The sequence below is a fragment of the Microcebus murinus genome, chromosome 1 (genome assembly GCF_040939455.1).
Source record: "Microcebus murinus isolate Inina chromosome 1, M.murinus_Inina_mat1.0, whole genome shotgun sequence".
Taxonomy (NCBI): Eukaryota; Metazoa; Chordata; class Mammalia; order Primates; family Cheirogaleidae; genus Microcebus; species Microcebus murinus.
Genome location: NC_134104.1, coordinates 88825309 through 88849423, shown reverse-complemented (window position 1 = coordinate 88849423; position 24115 = coordinate 88825309). Strand labels below are relative to the sequence as shown.

At 35.0% G+C, this 24115-nt stretch overlaps 1 protein-coding gene across 2 annotated transcripts in view; it reads right to left on the bottom strand.

Annotated features, from left to right (window-relative positions):
• Window positions 1-4048: 4048 nt before the first annotated feature.
• The window catches only part of SPATA16 (spermatogenesis associated 16), a 263568-nt gene continuing 243501 nt past the window's right edge, over window positions 4049-24115 (bottom strand). Inside the window, exons 11-12 of one of the 2 annotated variants that reach the window (XM_012736409.3) lie at window positions 7210-7289; window positions 4250-4369 (exon numbers count right to left, since the gene is read on the bottom strand). In XM_012736409.3, coding sequence (XP_012591863.1) covers window positions 4336-4369; window positions 7210-7289 — 114 coding nt within the window. In that variant the 3' untranslated portion in view covers window positions 4250-4335. Of the gene's footprint in view, window positions 4370-7209; window positions 7290-24115 lie in introns of both variants that reach the window. The other variant, XM_012736408.3, reaches the window with a different exon arrangement.

The following is a 24115-nucleotide window of genomic DNA, read 5'->3' as shown; positions in this document are numbered from 1 at the left end:
CAGATCTTCAAAATCTAAGCCTATTTTGCTTTTCATATGATGATTACTATCGTATCAAGCTAACTTGAATTGAGTGACACCTGTGAGAGGTGCTGTTGTCAGGGCTCTATATTTAATAGCTGTACTACACCAGTTTTCCCTTCTGGCTTTAAGGAAGTGAGACAACTAATCATATCTGTAAACCTGTTATACAAATCTTAGAGAAAGGACTGACTTGCTATCAATGTCAGGAATTGAGTCCTCTCATTTCTCACTAAATATTTACCTTCCATTTCCCCAAACATTTATTTAAGAAGGAAGTTAAAGTCTGGATTATTAATGCATATTAATTCTGCACATTGCCTTGGATTGACTGAAGATCACAACAAAAGCACATATCTAGTGTTTAATTTTTAAGGTTCTCTATCATTTATTACACAATGTACATGGGGAATGATTTTGAGCTCTGATTATCTCCTATGGTCTCTGGGTGTTTGTGGCTTCTTTTCATCAAGATATTATACAAGCAAAATATGCTCACATTGTAACTTTGGGATGCTCTTTGGATCTGTTTTCTGATTTTCCTTCCCTTTGATGTCTTGTCAAAAATAGGCACCTGCCTCCAGGTGTCATTATATTCCATCATGACAATCTGGTGCTTGTCAAGACTGTACAATAGTTTTTTGTATCCATGTCCATAAGCCCAGGGCCTGCTCAGTGGAACAGGCAACTTGTGAAATATCTGATTGAGCTTAGACTCTGTCATACCATCTCAATGAATCAAGCCATTGTAAATCACAGCTTTGCCAGTAGCCTCTCAACTTTCAATACATTTTGATTTAAGAGATGTTGGTCTGTGATCATGTCATATTTCATGAGATGATATACTGTGAGTACAGGAAAAGAATGAAACAAAATAATCAGAGGAGAAAGTTATGGGAAACACAAGCAAGAGAGATAAGAAACAATGCATATATGTATTTTACCTGTAAGCACGTAAAATACCATAATTGGTGTCCTGTGTAATGTTACTTAGTGATCATCTGTACTTCCTGTGCCAGAGTTGCTTAGTGCAGGTAGTCATAAAAAATGTTTATGCCTGAGAGAATTCTTTAAATAAAATGCTTCTTTTGGCCTTTGTCTATGTATTAAAAGAGCCTTTATTTGTGATGCAAGTATCAGGATATGTATAGTTTTTCTTATAAACAGGGAAAGAAAAGCCAATCTGAATTAGTTTTTTCTCCACAGAGTGCTAATAAATAACAAGAAGGTTTTTAAAAGATTATTTTCTTATTATCGAGGAACATATTGCATAACATTAAGGAAAAGATAATAAAATCACCCATAATTACTCCCATTAAAGATAATCATTCTTAATATCTTATTCTATTTCTTTCCAGTCTTTTATATGCATATATTTTATAACCTAGTTATAATTATGCTGTATATAGTTTTGTATCTTTTTCTTTTAACATTATTAATTTTTAAAAAGTTTTATTTTATTTTTAATTGACAAATAATTGTATACATTTATGAGGCATAATGTGATATTTTGTTACATCTATACATTATGGAATGATCAAATGAGGCTAATTAACTATCTGTCACCTCAAATATTTATCATTTCTTTGTGGCAAGAACATTTAAAATCCTCCCTTTTAGCTATTTTGAAATATATTAATATATTGTTATTAACTATAATCACCATGCTATGCAATAGATCACCAGAACTTATTTCTCTTATAATTGTAACTTTGTACCCTTTGACCAACATCTCCCCTGTCTCTGTTTCTTTTCCACCCCAACTCCCAGCTTTTGATAGCCACCATTCTACTCTTCTGTGAATTCGACTTTTCAAAATTCAACATACAAGTGAGATCTTACAGTATTTGTCTCTGTGCTTGCCTTATGTCACTTAGCATCTAGGTTCAGATGTGTTGTTGCAAATGACAGAATTTCCTGCTTTTTAAAGGCTGAAGAATATTTCATTATGTCTATATACCACATTATTTTAATCCATTAGTCCGTTGATGGGCATGTTAGTTGTTTCCCTATCTTTGCTATTGTGAATAATGCTGTGTTGAACAGGAGTAAAGACATTTCTTCAATATACTGATTTCAATTCCTTTGGATGTATATCCAGAAATGAGATTGCTGGATCAAAGGCTAATTCTGTTTTTTTGAGAAATTTTACTGTATCATTTATTTCTAATAGACTACTAGAAACATGTAAAATATATAAAGAATAATAGAATGAACATCCACTAACCAGCTTAAAAATTCAAACTTTGCAAATATCATTGAAGACACTTGGTAGCCCTCTTTAATACTTTTTCTCTTTGTACCTAACCACTTCCCAGTGTTTTCCATCACTTCTCTGTTGAATTCCAGTGTCCTCTCTTAGATGATCTATCTGAAGTGTGATTATTTACTATTTTGGTTCTGTAAGAAATGAGTTCTAGATGCATCTAGTCAGCCATCTGGAACTGTATTTTTTCCTCTGGTATTCTATTTTTACATTGAGGAACCTCCATATTGTTTTCTAAAGTGGCTATAATAATTTACAATACTGGCAACCATGTACAAATGTTTCCTTTTCTCCACATCCTTGACAACACTTACTATGTATCATTTTTTTGATATCAGGTATTAGGTGATATTTCATTGTGATTTTAATTTGCATTTCTCTGATGTTTAGACATGTTGAGCATTTTCTCCTATTTCTGTTGTTCATTTGTATGTCTTCTTTTGAGAAATGTCTATTCATGTCCTTTGCCCATTTTTAATAGGATTATTCATTTTCCTGTTATTGAATAGTTTGAGTTCCTTGTTTATTTTGGATATTAGCCCTTTATCCAATGTATGATTTGCGGATATTTCCTCTCAATCTGTAGGTTGTCTCTTCACTCTGTTCATTGCTTCTTTTGCTATGAAGAAGCTTTATACTTTAATGACATCCCATTTGTCTGTTTTTGCTTTTATCATCTGTGCTTTTGAAAACTTGAGAAATCAGTGCTCAGACCAATGTCATGGAGTTTTTCCCCTGTGTTTTCTTCTAGTAGTTTGTCTTATGGTTAAGTTTTTAATCCATTTTGAGTTGATTTTTGTGTAAGCAGTGGGATAAGTGCCCATTTTCATTCTTTTGCATGAGGATATCTAGTTGTCCCAACATCCTTTATTGAAGGGACTATTCTTTCCCCATTGCATATTCTTGGCACTTTTGTCAAAAATCAATTAACCATAAATGTGTGGGTTTATTTTTGGGCTCTCTATCCTATTCCATTGGTCAATATGTCTGTTTTTGTGCCATTATCATGCTATTTTGTTCACTATCACATTGTAATACATTTTGAAATCTAGTAGTGCTATGCATCTAGCTTTAACATTATAAAATTTTTATATGTTATTAGGTTAAGTGTTAGAGAGACTGAAATAAGTTATTTAGTCTATTACCTATGTTCAGAAATTTTAGTTGAGTTCATTTTCTTTTTCTTTTTAAAACAACTATTTCAAGTCCTTTGAACTTTTATTAATGTCCTCTGAAATCCAATTTATTTTTTTACTATTTTAAAATATTATATTTTTCTGTCTATTTTACTCTGTATCTGGCTTTTTTCTCCTTACTCTATTCCCAAATTTTGTTGGCATAATTTGAGATATTGAATGATGGCTAGTGACTCACTACCTTGTCAACATGTGCATTTGTGTAGTGTGGCTTAAGGGGCAAGGAAAATACAATGTAAAGGATTAAGAGGAAAGAGACAACTTAATGATACAACTTAACTGATGATATCAGCCATACCACATATGACTATCTCTATAAGGATTGAGAAAGTACATTATCAGTTTTATACTTTTAAATTTGCATTTATATTGTTTTCCATATCTGTATGTGGCATGTGAAAAATTATTAATGAATACACGATTATAGATGTATACTATAAGCATACTTGGGTAGACCTGCTATACCGTAGTCAATTATGAAAGAACAAGGCAGGTGAAAGAGGCAGCAATGGTTATTTTATATGCTATTTAACTAAACAAGACAAATTTGAACAAGAGTCAAATCAAACTTGCTGGGAACATTTATTGCTGCCAGTTGAGATTAATGAAGTATAGAATGTCTTTGCTAAAGATGAGCTGAGGGGAGTACAAGCTCATGCCTTTAGTGACAGGTCTATGTTATTCACCTGTCACAGTCAGACTGGGTGGTTGCCCTCGACTCTTCTTCTGGGACATCTTGGTGGTAGCGCCTGTTCCCTAATGACTAGCTTTGCTGCACAGTTTGAAGCCGTTTCATTTTCGTTTTTTGCCTTCGAGCAGTTCTCAGTTTTTTAGTTTTTAAGAAACTGTCCTCTAATTGGTATAGAAAATCTTCAATTCGTCCAACCTATAAGAAATAAACAGATACAACAAGATTTGTTGTTAATTTCCTGGGTTTTGTATATTTATGAAAATGGTGAGGTATTTAAAATTAAATGGCACGTACAAGTCCAGCTTGGAACAGAACTGGCAGAAACAGAAATGATTAAACATAATGGCCTCCTTCTGTTTCCATTTCAGGTTCCCATGTTTTACTAACATGAAACAGACATGCAGGAGTTTGCTTATCACTTGGTCCAACATACTCAGAATGGAAAAGATGTTCATCATCATGCTGTTTTTAATGGTCAGTAAAACCAGGGATTTCAAAAGGAAGTGCATAGTGAAAAATTAAGCCATGTCAAGCTCTTTCCCTACCTCTTTTATAAAAAGCAAGAATGAAAAAAAAAAAACAAATTTACTCCCATCAAAGCCAGAGATTCTAGCATTTGCATGCCCCTAGCCAATATAGGAGAAAAATGAATATTTTACATTATCTTAGCAAAAATCATTTCTCCTTTAAATTAAAAGGAAGTTCTGAAAAAGCACATTTTCTTAAAAAATGCTATACTCCAGGAAATAAGGTGAAATAATGACATACAAAACAATAATTATTAAAAAAATGTTAGTCTTTCTCCAAAGAAGACTTATTCAATGGCAGTTGATGGAATGTATTATATTGTATCAGAAAAAATAGAGAATAAAAGTTTACATATATGCTGAATTGGGCTCTCATGAAAGTCAGTAGATATAACAATTCATACTTAACCCTGATTCCTAGGACTTGCATATATTATTAGCTTAGTATTACTCACTGAAGAGCTCATTGTCATAAAGTTAGCTCAAAGCTACAACACTTACTATTCAAGGTACATGAAGATATCATCTACTTAAGATAAAAGCACTTACAACTTCAATTTTCCAATTTTGAGTTCTACTTTTAAATCTCTTGATTTATTATTCAGAGTAATATCCAAAAGATAATTCAGATTGTCAAAAAGAGAATAAATGGCAGCACTCATCCATATGTTATGCTTAGGTCTTATGTCACACCAGTGATATAAACTGTCTACTGGTTTCCTTAAGAAAATAAGATAACTTATTTATATGAAAACCATTCTTTCTGAACACCTTTTTAAAACTATTTCAGGTAAATTTTTTCAAAAGCACATTGTCCTTTATGATTTCTGATCATTGCAGAACACATGAAAATAATTTGACAACTATTTTTGAATCCTATCATGAAGTCATTGCTCTATTCTATACACACACACATATACACACTCAAATTTTCAGGAAAATAGTAAATTAAAAAATTAATAGAGTGCAATCAATGCAAATATAATGGATGGCACTTTACTATTACTTCAATAATTGAATTGATGACTCATTCATGTTATTTGCACTGACAATGTATCATTTAAATCAAAGCTCTTTACAATTAGAATATTTGTAATTAGCCCAAATACAATTTAATATTACAATCTGAATGCAGCAAAAGCAGTTTCCTTCAAAGAGACAGAAAAATAATTGTTTTAAAATATCCATTAGGTGGCTGCTGTCTTTTTTTCTTTAATTGTGTTTATTATGAGCAGTGTTGACTAACTGGGTTACCTTTCATTAAAAAAAGACAAAGGAGAAACATAAGATATATCATTGGAATAAAGAGTTGTGCTGAATTAAGCCAGAAGGTCTAGAGCACACACCAGGTGCGTGCTGCACCTGGCCTGTGTGTTCACCTCCCACCTAGTCAGTCTCCACGCTGTGCTTTCAATTCATCTCATAATGACGCTGGGAAAATCTTTTAAAACGTAATCTGATCCCATCTTTCCCTTGATTACAGTACTCTAAATGGATTTCTAAACACTTAACTGGGCCTATACAGATCTGGGTGATCTGGTTTCATTTGCTTCTCTAGCTCTAACATCATTCCATCTGCTCTAGCCATGTGGTGCATCTCTCAGTTATCTGGGCACAGTCGTGCTTTGTTCTATACACCCTCCATCTTCCTTAATGTTCACTCCCAATGGAATGCATCGATCAGAACCCTTACATAGTCTCTAGCCTTCAGGTTAGACATCAATGCCTCAGGGAAGTCCTCCTTTAGAACTCAGGCCAGGTTGGGTGTTTCTGTAACATATTCCCCTAACAGCTCATTCATCTCTTTGGGTATTGTAATGTTTTACTTAATTGTTTATAATGATTTATGTAATATCTGTCTTCCCATCTGGACTTTAGGCTCCATAAGGCAGGAACTAGGTCCATGTTTTCCACTATTCCCAGAACTTAGGATATGTTAGACCCTTAATAGTCCTACTCTCTGATAAAAGTGTAGGAGAGATTCAGAAAGCAATGTGTTTTTCCATACTCAAAAGTGATGCTTGGTATGGAGTATATCAGAAGGCCTTCTTTCCCCCTATACATCAAATAAACACTACTTCCATATGCCACCCATTCTATTACAACTGCTTAGCTTTGGGACTGTCAAAACAAAATAATAACAAGGTGTCATGTCCATACTTGAAACAGCCAAAGGTAGAAAGGGCACTGGATGAGGAATCAACAGGAGTTCGGCTCAGATCTTGGCTTGGCTTATAACCCTGTTCTGTAACCCCAGGGAAGTTGCTTGGCCTCTCTGAGCTTCAGTTTTCACTAACATTTTGTATTAGGAGAGGGTTGGCCTGGATAATCTCCAAGGGCACATCCAGTCATAAAATTCCATGACTTATACTCACATCAGATCTAAGTAGACCAGTCCTGAAGATGAGTACTCACATTTTCAAATCGGAGGTTATTCCCTTAGATTACACCATTAGAAGAATGACACAATATGCAGGAAAGTAAGTCAATTTTAGCTTCTGTACTTACTGAAGTGTAGGAGAGCTGCAACATGTTTTTAGTAAAGCTGGTTCTTTATTTTCTTTTTTTAAGTCAAGGAAAGAAAAATGCTGGTTGAAGAGAAAATAGATTCATATAACTAGAAGAACAGATTGCAAATGATAGAAATTTCTATAAAGCCCTTAGGAAAATAAAACACAAAGAAATATGTAAATATGTAAGGAAGGAAATGAGCCAGTTTTTGAGCAGAGGCTTTATTAGACTCTCTTTCTGGTACAGAATCTCCTTGCTTAGCTGCATCAGATAGGCTATGTGGTCATTCTGGGTCTAATTTTCCCATTGGCAAAATGGGCAGATAACATTTTCTTGTGTACATATGCGCCAATGCTGAATTGGCATTACAGTGATATGGACATTAGACCAGAATCTTGCAGAGTATTTTGGGATGTTCAGTGATTGAGGGAAACTAAAGGTCTTGGTAGGAGAGCAGGTTTTGACTTTTAATTCGACTGTTGGTCATAATCCACAACAAAGAATAAAGGAATTTTCATCAACTAGTTTCTCAAGGTCTTTTAATTCATATTCAAACACTACTATTATGGGTTGAACTCTTTCCCTCCCACCCCTAAATCTACATGTTAAAGTCTTAACCCCACTATTTTAGAATGTGGCCTTCTTTGCAGATAGATTACTTACATAGGTAATCAAGTTAAACTGAGGTCATTAGGGTGGGCCTTAATCCAAAATGACTGGTGTTCCTATAAAACAGGGAAATTTGGAAACAGATGCGCACACAGGAAGTGCACCATGCGAAGATGAAGGCAGAGATTGGGGTGATGCTCCTATAAGCAGATACTATAAAGATTACCAGCAAACCACCAGAAACTAGGGGAGAGGGATGGAACAGATCCTTTTTCGCAGCCTTCAGAAGGAATCAACCTTGAAGACAGACCTCTCTCCAGAACTGTGAAACAATAATTAAGCCCCTCAGTTTGTGGTACTTTGCTTTGGCAGCTCTAGCAAATGAATATAACCTCTAAGCCATAAAGTGAAAGGAAATGCAATTAAGTTATAATTTGCTGGCCAAACATAATTTTAATCCTTTAAAAAATTTATGTTTCCCATTGATGCTCCCTACATGGGTGGAGCTAAGCCCTATACAGGCTTAGCGTTTATCTTGGGAGCCAGAGTGGACTCTTGCCAATAATGGCAGTGAGAAGAAGCTGATCTCAAGTATGAAAGAACAATTATTCTGAGAAGGAAGACGCTGGGCTTGAGTTTAGGGATCTCTATTAAATTTCATGTAGTTTGAATCAAAGAGAGAGAATTAAGTATGTTTACATGGGTTTGCTTGCTTCAGGAATTGAGTGCTCAAAGGATTAAAGTTCTAAAAGATGTTTTCTTCAGAAGAAAGAAAGTTGAGGAAATAAGAATCAAGCTCTTCAGGAATAAATGTCAGGTTTATATGTCTGTAGTGGTAGTTACAGAATGAGAATGTGTTTTCAGCGATTAGCAGTTCAGACCAAAATCTCTCCGCAAAACAGACGTTCACCCCACCACAGTGAATTTGATAACAGTAGTTTATTTGCTGTTCCAGTTTAATTTCCAGACCAAATGCTTTTAAATATTTATCATCCAAAATGGTTTGAATTTTAATTCTTATTAGAATTATAATTGTTTTCAAACAGGCTTGAAATTAATTCGTAAAATAAACTTAGTTTCTGAAACGGAGTTGTTTCTACCATTTGTAATATAGCAGTTTTCTTTAGCTTTTGGCTAGTATTCAGATAGACAAGCCCCTATATTTCTCCTTTTCCATTTCGTGAATATGGTGTATTATTCAGTAGTTTAGTCATAAGAGTACAACATGAAAATCTGGGGTACTTACCCTTGAGATTTTATAAAACATGAAAAAAATGCCAAACTAACTGTATTACTAACTCTTGATTGAAAAGGCTCATGGTGATAATACTTTTCATGTTTAACATGGACTTAAAAAACTGTTATAAAACTTTGCCATCACTTTGTCCAGGACATAATGTGCTATGGTGCACTGTCTATGTCCCCCAGTCCTCGAATTCATATGTTGAAATCTGCATCTGCTGGTGCCTTGATCTTGGATTTCCCAGCTTCTAGAACTGTGAGGAATAAATTTCTGTTGTTTATAAGCCATCCAGTCTATGGTATTTTGTTATAGCTAGCCTGAGCAGACTAAGGCACCATATACCATGATTTGTTAAAAATTCATTTATATTTAATGATATAATTTATCTGGTTTAAATATATATTAAACTTTTATTTTTGAGATAATTATAGATTCATACACATCAGTAAAAAGTAATACAAGAAGAACTTGTATAATTTTTACCTAGTTTCCCTCAATATTAACATCTTACAAAACTATAGAAAAATACCACAGTCAGGATATTGACGTGGAGACAGTCAAGATACAGAACAGTTCCATCACCACAAAGATCTTTCATGTTACCTTTTCATAGCCATTTAATTTTCCCCCGGCTCCACCTTCTCCTTAACCCATGGCAAACACTAATCAATTCTCCATTTTCATAAGTTTGTCATTGTGAGAGGTTATTTAAATAAAATCATATAGCATATAACTCCATACTTCTCTGGAGATTTATTAAGATTATTGTATCAACAGTTGCTTTCTTTTTACTGCTGAGTAGTATTCCATGCTACGAATGTACCACAGTTTGTGTAACCCTTTGAAGGATATCTAGATTATTTCCAGTTTGGGGCTATTATGAAATACTGCTATAAACGTTTGTGTACAGGTTTTTATGTGAACATGAGTCTTTATTTCTGTGGAATAAAAGCCCAGAAATACAATTGCTAGGTTAGATGGTAGTTGCATATTTAGGCTTTTCCCCCAAAGAAACTGCCGTATTGTTTTCCACAGTATCTGTACCATTTATATTCTCATTTAGTGTTGCCACTGTTTTTCATTTTAGCCATTTTGACATGTGTAGTGACATCTTATGGTTTTAATTTGCAATTCCCTAATGGCTAGTGATGTCGAACATATTTTAGCATATCTACTTGTCATTGACTTTTGTAAAATGTGTGTTCTTATCTTTTGTCCATTTTGAAATTGGATTGACTGCCTTTTTATTGTCAGATTTTGAGAGCTTTTTACATAATCTATATATTAGTCTAGGTCTTCTGTTGGATGTAGGGTTTGCAAATATTTTCCCTGAGTCTGAACTGGTCTTTTCACCCTTTTTAACAGAGTCTTTTATGAATAAAGTTTTTAATTTGTATAAAATCTAATTTATCAATTAGAGTTTTATGGATTATGCTTTTGGTGTCAAGTCTAAGAACTTTTCATAGACCAAGATCCCAAAGATTTTCTATTTTTTCTAAAAGTTTTATAGTTGTACATTTTACATTTAAGTCTGTGACACATTTTGAGTTGATTTTTGTATAAAGTGTGAGGATTAGGTCAAGGCTTTTCCCTCCTGCCCTCCATGGCTGTCCTCTCCTCTACTCAATTGGTTTTGCACCTTTATAAAAAAAAATCAGTTGAGTATTTTTATGTGGGTTTATTTCTGGGTTATCTATTTCACTTCACTGAGCTATGTATCTGTCCCTCCACCAATACCACAAAGTCCTAATTCCTGTAGCAACATAAAAAGTCCTTAAATTGGGTAGACTGAGTCCTTCCACTTCATTCTTTCTCCAAACTGTTTTAAGTAGTCTGTTTCCTTTGGTTTTGGATCTACATTTTAGAATAATGTTGGCTGTACCTATGAAAAATCTGGCTTGAATTTTAATAGGAATTATGTTAAACTTGTATATCAATTTTGATTGCTTACTATACTATGTCAAGCCTGCCAACCCATAAACACTGTATATTTCTCCAGTTATATAGATCTTTGATTCCTTTCAACACCAGTTTTAGTTTTCTGCTTATAAATCCTATATATGTTTTGCTAGATTCACACCACACTGAAGTATTTCATCTATTTGAGCAACTATAAATAATACTATGCCTTAAATTTCAGTATGTTCTTTTGATATAAGAATGTTGACTATATTTCATTCTAGGAGCACAGTGAAAAATATAATGCCTGTTTTCATCAATTTAAATGAATTATTTTTATGTAGATTTAAATTCTTTTAATCCTACTTGTGGTATTTTTTTTCTTAATCTGAGTCTTGGTTATTAAATTTTTAATAATAAAAAAAGAAAATAAAGACTTTGTGTCTAAAAAAAACATTCAGTGTCCCTGATCATTGGTAATATACAGAAATACAATTGAGGTTTTTACATTTATCTTATATTTTACAACTTTGCTGAATTCACTTATTGTTTTGATGGTTTTTTGTATATTTCTTGGGATCTCCATGTAGACATTTATGTCATCTGCAAATAGGGGTCAGTTTTATTTCTTCCTTTTTGTTGTACATGCCTTTTATTTCCTTTTCTTTCCTTTTCTTACCTTACTGCAGTGGCTAGAATTTCCAGCACTATGTTGAGTAAAAATAGTGGGAGTTGATATCCTTGCCTTATTCCTCATTTTAAGAGGGAAATAATTTATTCTTTCACTATTAAATATAATGTTAGCTGGAGAATTTTGGTAGATGCTCTTTCACAATTTGAGGAAATTCTCCTGTATTCCTAGTTTTATGAAAATTTTTAAAAATCTTGAATTAGTGTTGAATTTTGTCAAATGCTTTTTTTGTATCAATTGATATGACCATGTAATTTTCTTTTATAGCCTATTAATACAGCAGATTACAATGATTTTCAAACATTCAAACATTCTTACATCTATAGAATAAACTCCACTTAGTTATGATATATAATTCTTTTTATCAATTGCTGAATTCTGTTTACTAATAATTTAAGGATATTTGCCTTATTTTGCCTTATATTCATGAGACATACTGGTTTATAGCTTTTCCTTTTTTGTACTGTTTTTGTCTGATTTGGTATTTAGGATAATACTAGCTTCATAACAAATTGGAAAGCATTTCCTATGCTTATATTCTCTAAAAGAAATTGTGCAGAATTAATGTTAATTCTTCTTTAAGTGCATGGTAGAATTATCCAGTGAAACCAGCTGGCCTTAGAGATTTCCTTTTTGGGAGTTTATAATTATGAATAGTCATAGGGCTACTCAAATTATTTTATATTGGGTGAATTATGGTAATTTGTTTTTCAAGGAATTGGTATGTTTCACCTAAGTTATCACATTTACATATGTAGAATTATTTGAAGTATTCCTTTATTATCCTTTTAATATCAGCAGGATATGTTGCGATATTCCATTTCATTCCTGATATTGGTGATTTTTGTCTTCTTTTTTTTTCCTTCATTACACTTACTAGCTGTTTTAAAATTTTATTGATCTTTTCAAAGAATTAGCTCTTTGTTGCATTGCTTTTCTCTATTTTTCTGTTTCATTTCTATTGATTTCTAGTCTCATCTTTATTATTTTTTTCTTTCTGCTTGCTTTGTGTTCATTTTGCCCTTTTTTCTAGGTTTTTGAAGCAGGGCTTTGGTTATTGATTTGAAAATTTTCACATTTTTAGTGTATGCTTTTGGTGCTATAAGTTTCTCACTCAATGCTTTTTAGCTGTGTCCTTTAAATTTCTATATGTTGTATTTTCATTTTCATTCAGTTCAACATATTCTTTTATTTCTTTTGAGACTTCTTTTGTGTTCCATAGACTATTCAAGTATTTGGAGATTTTCCTGCTACTTTTTCTGTTATTGACTCCTAGTTTGATTCCATTGCAGTTGTGAACATATTTTTTATTATTTTAGTTTTTAAAAATTTATTAAGGTTTGTTATGATCCAGAATATGGTCTGTTTTGGTACTTGTTCCACGGGCACTTGAAAAAAATATGTATTCTGCTATTGGTGGGGAGATTATTCTATAAATGTTGTTTAGATTCTGTTGGTTGATAGTGCTATTGAGTTCTATATCCTTGCTCTTTTTCTATTTAGTTGTTCTATTAACTGGTTGAGAGAGGGGAGTTGAAATCTCTAAGTATAATTGAGGATGGTCTATTTTTCCTTTTAGTCCTATCAGTTTTTGCTTCATATATTTTGCAGCTCCTGTTGTTTGTGCATATATACATTTAGGATTGCTATGTCTTTTGGGTGGATTGACATTTTTATTCTTACAGAATGCCCCTTTCTGTCTCTGGTAATTTTCATTGCTCTGTAGTCTATATTGTCTGATGTTAATATAGCTACTACTACTTTCATTTATTAATTTTTGCACGATATATATTTTTCCATCCTTCATCATATTTGAAGTGAGTTTGTAGATAATATATAAGTTGTATCATATTTTAAAATCCATTTTGCCAATCTCTGTTTTTTAATTAGTATATTTAGGCCATTTAAATTTAACATAATTATTGCTATGCTAGCATTTAGTCTGCCACTTTAGTTTTTATTTTCCTTTGATTTTGCCTTTGTTTTACTTCCCCCTACCTTTCTGAGGGTACTAAAACATTATTTAGAATTCAATTTTGATTTATCTAGAGTGTTTCGCATATATATATGTGTGTGCCACCATATATAGGATTTATAAGCGGAAAACTAAAACTGGTGTTGAAAGGAATCAAATATCTATATAACTGGAGAAATATACAGTGTTTATGTATTGGCAGGCTTGACAAAGCAATCAAAATTGATAATTGATAATCAAAAATTACATGGTCATATCAACTGATGAATAAAAAGCATTTGACAAAATTCAACACTAATTTAAGATCAAAGCTCAACTAAATGAAATGGAAAACAAGAGAATTATATGGAAGATCAACAAAAAGAGAAGCTGGTTTTTCGAAAAGATTAACAAAATTGATGGCCCGCTCACTATGCTGACAAGAACTCAAAGGGAAAGGACTCTAATAAACTCAATAGGAAATGAAAAAGGAGAGATCACAACAGACTCCACAGAAATACAAAACATTATGTTTGACTACTATAGAAATCTATATGCCCAAAAACTACAGAATGAAGACGAAATGGACAGATTCCTGGACTCATACAACCTCCCTAAGTTCACCCAGGAGGTAACAGAATTCTTGAACAGACCAATCACATGCTCAGAAATTGAAGCAGTAATTAAAAACCTCCCCAAATGGAAAAGTCCTGGGCCAGGTGGCTGCACTTCAGAGTTCTACCAAACATACAAAGATGAACTCATACCTATACTACGGAAACTATTCCACACCATTGAGAAGGATGGTATTCTGCCTAACTCATTCTACAAAGCCAATATCACCTTGATTCCAAAGCCAGGAAAGGATGCAACAAAAAAAGAAAATTATAGACCAATATCCCTCATGAATATAGATGCAAAAATCCTAAATAAAATTTTAGCAAATAGAATTCAGCAGCACATCAAAAAATAATTCACCATGACCAGGTGGGATTTATTCCTGGGATGCAAGGCTGGTTCAACATACGTAAGTCTATAAATGCAATACACTTTATAAATAAAAGCAAGAACAAAGACCATATGATTCTGTCAATAGATGCAGAAAAAGCATTTGGCAAAGTCCAACATACTTTTATGATAAAAACTCTTAACAAAATAGGCATAGACAGCCCTTACCTCAAATCCATTTATGACAAACCAACTGCTAATATCATCCTAAATGGGGAAAAATTGAAATCATTCCTTCTTTGAACCTGAACTAGACAAGGATGCCCACTCTCTACCCTTCTATTCAACATAGTGCTCGAAGTCCTTGCTATAGTAATCAGGCAAGAGAGGGGTATTAAGGGCATCCAAGTCGGAGCAGATGAGATCAAACTCTTACTCTTCACTGATGATATGATATTATATCTTGAAAACCCCAAGGATTCTTCCAAGAGACTCCTAGATTTGATAAATGAATTCAGTAAAGTTTCAGGGTATAAAATCAATACACACAAATCAGAAGCATTCATATATACCAAGAACCATCAAGCAGAAACTCAAATCAAAAATGCAATACCCTTTACTATAGCCCCAAAGAAAATTAAATACCTAGGAGTATACTTAATGAGAGATATGAAAGATGTATACAAGGAGAATTATGAAACACTAAAAAAAGAAATTGCAGATGATTAAACAGATGGAAAAATCTACCATGTTCATGGATTGGTAGAATCAATATTGTTAAAATGTCAATATTACCTAAGGTGATCTACAGAATCAATGCAATCCCCTTCAAAATACCACCAGCCTTCTTTAAAGATCTAGAAAAAATAATTCTTCACTTTGTATGGAACCAGATAAAACCACATATAGCCAAAACAATCCTAAGTAAAAAGAACAAACTGGGAGGCATCAGTCTCCCTGACTTCAAACTGTACTATAAAGCAATAATAGTTAAATCTGCATGGTACTAGCACAAGAACAGAAGCATCGATATCTGGAATAGAACTGAGATTCCAGAGATGAAACCATCTGTATACGGTAACCTAATCTTTGATAAAGCAGACAAAAATATACTATGGGGAAAAGATTCTCTCTTCAATAAATGGTGCTGGGAAAACTGGTTAGCAACATGCAGAAGAGCGAATCAGGATCCCACCCTCTCACCTCTCACAAAAATTCACTCAAGATGGATAACAGATCTAAACCTAAGGCATGAAACTTTAAGAATTCTAGAAGATGTTGGGAAAACCCTACTGGTCTAGGCAAAGAATTCATGAGGAAGACCTCCAAGGCAATCACCGCTGAATCAAAAATAAACAAATGGGATCTGATCAAATTAAAAAGTTTCTGCACTGCAAAGGAAATGATCATTAGAGCAAATAGATAACCCACAGAGTGGGAGAAAATATTCGCTCTCTACACTTCCGATAAAGGTCTAATAACAAGAATCTACCTAGAACTTAAAAGAATAAACAAGAAAAAATCAAATAACCCCATCAAGAAATGGGCAATGGAAATGAACATAAACTTCTCCAAAGAAGACAGAATAATGGCTTGCAAACATACAAAAAAATGTTCAACATCTCTAATCATTAGAGAAATGCAAATCAAAACCACAATGAGATACCACCTAACCCCAGTGAGAATGGCTTGTATCAAGAAATCCCAAAACAACAAATGCTACCAAGGATGCGGAAAGACAGGAACACTCTTACACTGCTGGTGGGACTGCAAATTAGTGCAACCTTTGTGGAAGAGAATTTGGAGATACCTCAAACAGCTAGAAATAGAAATACCATTCGACCTAGCAATAGCATTTTTGGGCCTCTACCCCAAAGAACATAAGTCTTTCTATTATAAAGACATCTGCACCTGAATGTTTATGGCAGCACAATTCACTATTGCAAGGGCATCAAAACTACCCAAGTGCCCGTCAATTCATGAGTGGATAACTAAAATGTGGTATATGCTCACAATGGAATATTACTCAATCCTAAGAAACGACAGTGAGCTAGCACCGTTTATGCTATCCTGGTTTAAGCTTATGCCCGTAATACAAAGCAAGACTACAAAAGATCTGGAAAATGGGTTACACATCTACTCGCCATCAAATTGATAGTGACTGACTAAAACTATGGTGCTCAAAAAACGGTAGTGTTCAACAGGGATTTGGGTGGGAGAGACCCACATCTTAAGGAAGTGGCGAGCATTGTGTGTGGGGGGGAGGGATTACCTCTATCCCATTTTAGGGAGAGGTAAAGATACACATTGTAACCAAAATTCTGAAAAAGAAAATCTGTAATCGGGAAGTGGGCAGGTGGAAGGGGGGAGAGGGGAAGGGTATGTACTTACACGGTGGGCGCCGTGCACACCACCTGGAGGCTGGACACGCTAGAAGCTCTGGCATAGCAGGGTGGTGGGGCAGGGGCAAGATATGTAACCCTAACAATATCTGTACCCCATAATATAAAGTAATAAAAAAAAGGAAAAAAAAAACTTTCATAAAACTAGTAATACAGGAGAATTTCCTCAAATTGTGAAAGAGCATCTACAAAAATTCTCCAGCTAACATTATATTTAATAGTGAAAGAACAAATTATTTCCCTCTTAAAATGAGGAATAAGACAAGGATATCAGCTCCCACTACTCTTACTCAACATAGTGCTGGAAATTCTAGCCACTGCAGTAAGGTAAGAAAAGGCAATAAAAGGCATGTACAACACAAAGGAAGAATAAAACTGTCCCTATTTGCAGGTGACATAAATGTCTACATAGAGATCCCAAGAAATATACAAAACACCTAGGGTCTCACTCTGTTGCCCAGGCAGGAGTACACTGGCATGATCACAGCTCACTGCACCCTCTAACTCCGGGACTCAAGTGATCCTCCTGGCTCAGCCTCCCAAGTAGCTAGGACTACAGGTGTGTGCCACCATGACTGACTAATTTTTAATTTTTTTGTAGTGATGGGGTTTCGCTATGTTGCCCACACTCATCTCAAACTCCTGGCTTCAAGTGATCCTCCCACCACAGCCTCCCAAAGTGCTGAGATTACAGGTGTGAACCACTACCTCTAGCCCACTTTTGTATAGCTTTTTTAGTAGTTTCTCTAGGTACTTTATATATATATATATATATGCACACACATATAGACACACATACATATATTCTTTTAAAATATGTATAATTTATCATAGTTTATTATTTTCATTTTAAATTTGATTAAAGTGTAGAATCATTATTTTTTTTACTGTCTCTCCTATTTATAATATAATTATCTTAAATATTTTCTTTATATACATTTAGAACATCATACAGTGTTATTATTTTTACTTCCCTCATCAAACATAATGAAGAGGAGAAGGACAATCTATTGTATTTATTCATATTTTTGCTTACTGTGTTCTTTCATTCTTTTTGATGTTTCTAGGTCTTTCTTTTGTTGTTTGCTTTCTATTTAGAGAACTTTCTTTAGCCATTCTCTTAGGGTAGGTCTGCTGGTGATGAATTCTCCTGGTTTTCCTTCCTCTGAGAATGCCTTGATTTCTTCATTCCTAAAAGATATTTTCATTGGCTGTAATAACACTGTGGGTTGATAATTCTTTTTTTTTTTTCAGTGCTTGAGAAATATTGTATCATTTACTTTTGGCCTCAATATTTTCTTATGAGAAAGCAACTGTCATCTGGATTGTTTTTTTCCTCATAGGTAGTGCATCATTTCTTTTTCACTGCTTTCAAGATTTTTTGTCCTTAGTTGTGAGAAGTTTGACTATGATGTATCCTGGTGTGAATTTCTTTTGGTTTATTCTGTTTGGCATTCAACTCAACTTCTTGAATTCTTAATTTCATGTCTTTTGGCCAAATTTGGAAGGTTTTCAGCCATTATTTCTTTTTTGCATACTTTTTCAGTCCTGTGCACTTTTACTCTTCTTCTGAAACTTTGATGACACTTATACTAGATCCGTGTCATCTAGTCTCACAGTGCAGGTCCCAGAGGTTCTGTTCATTTTTCCACCAGTTTATTTTCTCTTTGTTGTTAAGATTGGGTAATTTTTATCATCCTATTTTCCTTTTACTGATTCTTTCCTTTGTTTTCTCTATTTTGCTATTGAGCCCATACAATGGTTTCTTCAGTTTCAGTTATTTATTTTTCAGTTCTAAAATATCTATTTGGTTCTTCTTTATATCTTCTATTTCTTTGCTGACATTTTCTATTTATTTATGGAAACTATTTTTTCATTTAAATGTGTCTATAATTGCTCATTAAAACATTTTTATGATGGCTGCCTTAAACTATTTGTCAGATAATTATAATAGGTCTGACACCTCCATGTTGGCATCTATTGATTGTCTCTCTTCATTCAGTTTGAGATCTTCCTAGTTCTTGGTATGACAAGTGATTTTTATTGAAATTGGTACGCTTTGGGCATTCTGTTATGAGACTCTAACTCTTATGGTATATTATTCAGTAGTTTAGTTATAAGAGTACAACATGAAAATCTGGAGTACTTACCCTTGAGATTTTATAAAACATGAAAAAAAATGCCAAATGAACTGTATTACTAACTCTTGATGGAAAATGTTCATGGTGATAATACTTTTTATGTTTAACATAGACTTAAAAAACTGTTGTAAAACTTTGCATAAACCTCTTGGTTTAGGGGGATTTTTTTTGTTTTTTGACACTGCTATAGCAGGGGAAGGGAGGGGCACTGCTTTGGTACTTCCTGGTGGGGATAGACATTCAGGTTCCTAACTCAGCCTCTGTGACACCGGAGAGTGGGGCGCCTCGTGTTTTCTGGGTGTGAGTAGGAGTTTAAGCTCCTCACTAAATTTCCACTGATACCTCACTAGCTTGCAGGGGTAGAAAAGTACCTCATCACTGATCTCCATGTGGCCTTCACTGACACCACATTGTGGAAAAAGACTCATCCCCATTGCTAGGTGGTAAAAATCCTGACTCTCTATTAGTCCTCCTCTGACACCTTACCAGCAAGAGTGGAAGAGGAAAAGGCAGACTTACTGCTTGCTGGGGATAAAAGTCCAGTCTCCTTACTTTGTCTTCTCTGACACCCCCATTAGGGTGGGAAAACAGGGACACCTTGTAGCCTGGTGAGGATCGAAGTCAAATCTCCTACTTGGCCTGTGCTGACATGGCTGTGGGTAGGACCAATATTTGTTTTGCGGTGTTTGGCTGGAGTAGAGAAATTATTGTCTGAGAGCTTTGTGTTTTGACAGGCTGCCCTTTCCTTTGTCCTTTGGCTAAAGAGAAAGGGCTTTGGTTGGGTTTTTTTTTTTTTTTTTTAGTCTGCACTTGCTGGTGTTTCTGGGTTATCTGTTTCTTCAGCTCCAAGTGTGGGATGTATGACGGAAAAAAAAATTCCAGTGAACTCATTACTGTGTCATTCCTTGGGTCCCCATGTCCCTTGCTTGTCTGTCTTTTTCATTCTACCTTATAGATTGTTATGCTTGTTTTCATATACATCTAATGTCCAGGGTTTTTAGTTCTATATAATGGGATGAATGGAGAAAAGCACATCTACTCCATATCATCAGAAGGGGAAGTACTCTATCATAGGTTTCTAAAAGTGATTTTTTCTATCCCTTTACCTCAAGATGTGCTTTCATTTCTTGAATCGATTTGCTCAGTTGCTTCTAAATATCTTTATCAATATGATAAAGTGAATCACTCACTATAAAGCTGAAGGGCCTTCTCTTTGTAAGAGGTTTGGGGAAGTTAAAAGCCTCTCAAATTCCTTTTTAAAAGAGATGGGCCTAACTGTGTGCTGTCTCTAGGTTAGGATCTCTCCGATGTATGTCCAGTAGTCATCTTTTCACCAGCCAGCTCACGTTCCTCTCCAGAGTCTCTTTCCAGCAAAAAGCCATTTTAGTAGAGTACACCTTAGTTTTATACAGTTTTGTTCATTCTGAGAGAGATGAGTATATTTTTTCTTATGAAATTTGTGTGCATTAGATACAGCCTTGCCTCCTTCACATGTACCCATTTAAAGATTCACAATCGGAAGGATAAATGACCCACACCTTCCTTTTAAAGCTGCATGTAAAGGCACTTTTATTTTTGCCCTTCTCCAAAAGATGAAAGGTATAATGAGTATACTATAAATGACTGAATGAGCTACAAGTCAATTGCTCTGAACTCAGTATTAATCCCACTTTCAATACAGAATGGAGATGTCCTATGGTTCATTTAGCTACCAAGTGGTAGAAGCTGTTATTCTGTTATTCTCCAGAATTATAAAAGATTGCAAAACTTAATGTATAAAAGACATGCAATAAAATGCTAGTCTGCCAAGCAAAGAAGACACTTTTGGTAATTTAAAGGAAGCAACTTGTCGAATGAACTGCAAACTTAACTCTTCAGTTCAAAATACAATTGAGAAATACACTCCTCTCTTCCTTCCCAGAATATTACACTGAACTTTAAACAGATGCATGTTAAAAAGCCTTTACAAAGATAAAAATGCTAATAGGTCTGGAGTAATATGAACATTTCCAATTTTTGTTTTAGTTACTTCCCCCTATTAGCTCATAAGTGGGTCAGCCAGGGAGAAAGACCAGGAAGTGAAGGAGGTAAACTTTGTGCTGGTCCAGCCCTAGCCTCAAGGCTCTCTGTGTTATGATGGTAAAACTTGTAAGGGTTATGGCAATATGTGTTTGTAACACTGTGTTTTCATTGAAAGCCTGGTGCATCTCAGAATGCTGATTTGGATAATTCAGCAGAACATGACCTTCAGAGCAACGGTAAGTTCACTACAGAAATGACTAGGTTTTTAAGCTGTTTTCTTCAAGTTCTGAAGTTACAGGAAGAGGGAAAAGGGTGAAGTGTCAGAGCAAACCTACACATGATATGTCTACAAAGGGAAGGATGGCAAGGGAGTAAGAGCAGCACGATTCAGGGAAGAGAAGTGGGTGCCAAGGTTCAGATTTGGTCAGGCAGCAGTGTGAGGAAGCAGTGTGGGCAAGGCTCCAGATGGGCAGCAGGCTGTGACCTAGAGATGGACAAAGGTTGCCTACAGCGGCCTCTGATGCGTCCATCCTACTTCCTGCCAAAAAGCAGACTCGAAGGTTGTCTTGTTGGCTGTCTTACAGAATCTGAACTTGGGTCAGGCAATGTGCCATTGACTTTTAGATGCTTCATTTGGTTCAACAGGAGTGTTCTAGCTAACGATTAAGAACAGAGCCTTTGACCTAAACACATCTGATTCAAACCTAACCCTGTCATTGCAAACTTGGGCTTGTTTTCTTGTTAATTCTACATCGTTATTTTTCTCCATCTTTCAAAGGAGAGGTAATGATGTTTCTCTCATAAGGTTGTTGCAATCATTAAATGTGATGACATGCTAAAGTGCTAAGAGATCAATAATAATCACTGATATTTGTCATCATCATTATTAACTTATTTATCTGAAATAAATTTTTCTATACCTTGCTCCAATTTTGATAGTTATTCAAAAGCAAGCTTCAGACAGGCTCAAATAGTTTGGTAATTTGTTGGATAGCGCAGTATATTAGGTATATATATGTGAATGATGGCAGATTAGTGTCATCTGCCCCCTGATAAACTCCTGTTTAAAAATGACCAAGCTTCTGGATACATGCTCCCTTGATGAGGGCCATGCTAGAATTTGACCCTTACACAGAAATACTTCTGCAGCAGAATTTCCTGCCAAATCGTCAAAGTTTTAGAAGACAGTATTTTCAGCCAACAAAGTATATAAAAGAGATGTTTCCAGTTTGGGAGGCAAGGCCAAATGCAGGTGAGAAGTGGGTGATTAGCAAATGCAGCTGCTGAAAATGCTAAACAAATTATCCCCATACTTTTTCCTTCAAGCTGGAGAAGGAAGATGTTGGTTTAAGTGATAATTGATATTCACCATCTGGATTGGGAGTATTGCACTGTGGAGGGGAAGATGGCCAGACCAAGGTTTTTAGCTTTCTCCACTCCCCAAGCCAGCCCTGGGCTTTGAGGATGAGGTCTTCCCTTCCAAGGTCTGATTGCCCCAGGGATCATCCTCTGGACACAATCATGGGGTTCTTCTAGGACTTTGGTTAAGGCTTCTCTACAACAACTGCCTGTCTGGATGCCCATTGATATGGATTCATTTATCCCAGAACCACAGTGATCCACCTCAGGAACCTGGCCTCCTCCAGCTGCTTGGGTCTTGGCCCCCTCCCTGCTTGTCCTCAGAGACTTTCCTCCCCTCTCCAGCATGGTCAGCAGTAAGAACATTTAGGTTTCCATGCATGATCGGAATTACGTCTTGAACAGAACTGCTTAGCAGTGCTTGGTGCACACACTGTAAAGGAATTTGGGGATATGCTAATGAGGAAGCCCATAACCAAAAGGTAGAAGATTCACACTCAAATTGCAATAAATCTATGGAGACTCCGTAAAGAACAAGACACACAGGAAAAGCTTGATTGCTGAAAAATCTGCTCTGCAAATGAGAGGTATGGCTGCTGAATCTTTGAAAAGATAGCAGTGCTCTCAGAAGGACTAACCTAACCACATATTAGCTCAAATGTCTGGCCGATGAATGATAGTGCCGCATGTGCAATCTCTCTCAGAAGAGATTCTGGAAGGATTCAGGTTTAAATGCTGATGTGAAAAGTAAATAAAATGTTCCAATTTGTTCTTCACTTTCCCTCCTCAACCAACTGCCCCTGCCCAGCTCCCAAATCCGTATTCTCTCTTGTTTGTTTAGCCCATATCAACAGTCTTGAACAGAACAAGTTGCTAAGTAACATAATTCTACCACATTTTCATCTTAAAAGACCAAATTAGTGCATCAATAAATGCCATTTCTGTATAATGACACTAAGTATGATTTATAAGTTAAGATTTTGAGGTAAAAAGTAACATAAAAAGCTAAATTATTTTGAATAAATTCATATGGATGCTTTAAAAATATCCACTTATATTCCATTAGTTGGATTCATTGAAGCTTATGATGTGCTATGTTATAATACTAGATGGAACTTTAAAGTAGCATTTCCCCTCCTGAAAACTCACAGATTCATACTTATACGCTAGGACATTTCTCATTACTTTTAAAATAACAAAGTTTTATTTTCCTCATTTAGTCTCAAGTCAGTGATCCAGAGGCTTATCTTTAAATCAGGACAATACTGTATATTAGGTTAAATTCTGATCTTTTCAGTGTCAGATTTATGCTTTGTAAAGGAAGAGCAAATAACTTTTTCTTCTGAGCTGCACAGAGTATTGTTCACCTGTTTGATTCTCTGGTGAGAAGAAATAGCAATATTGCGACTTATCAGCTGGTACATTTTTTTCAAGATACTTTTTTCTATTTATTTTCAGGGGTAGCTGATAAAGCTTCAATGGACCTTAGGATTGAATGGTAATAGGAAATCACAGGATCTGAAAGTGGTAGGGGTATGACCACATTGTGTTTCTCAGAAGGCCGTGCCCAAGGTCCCATGAATGGGAGTTGAATTAATGGTCAAGGATTTTCAGATTTAGGCTCTGCATTGATTC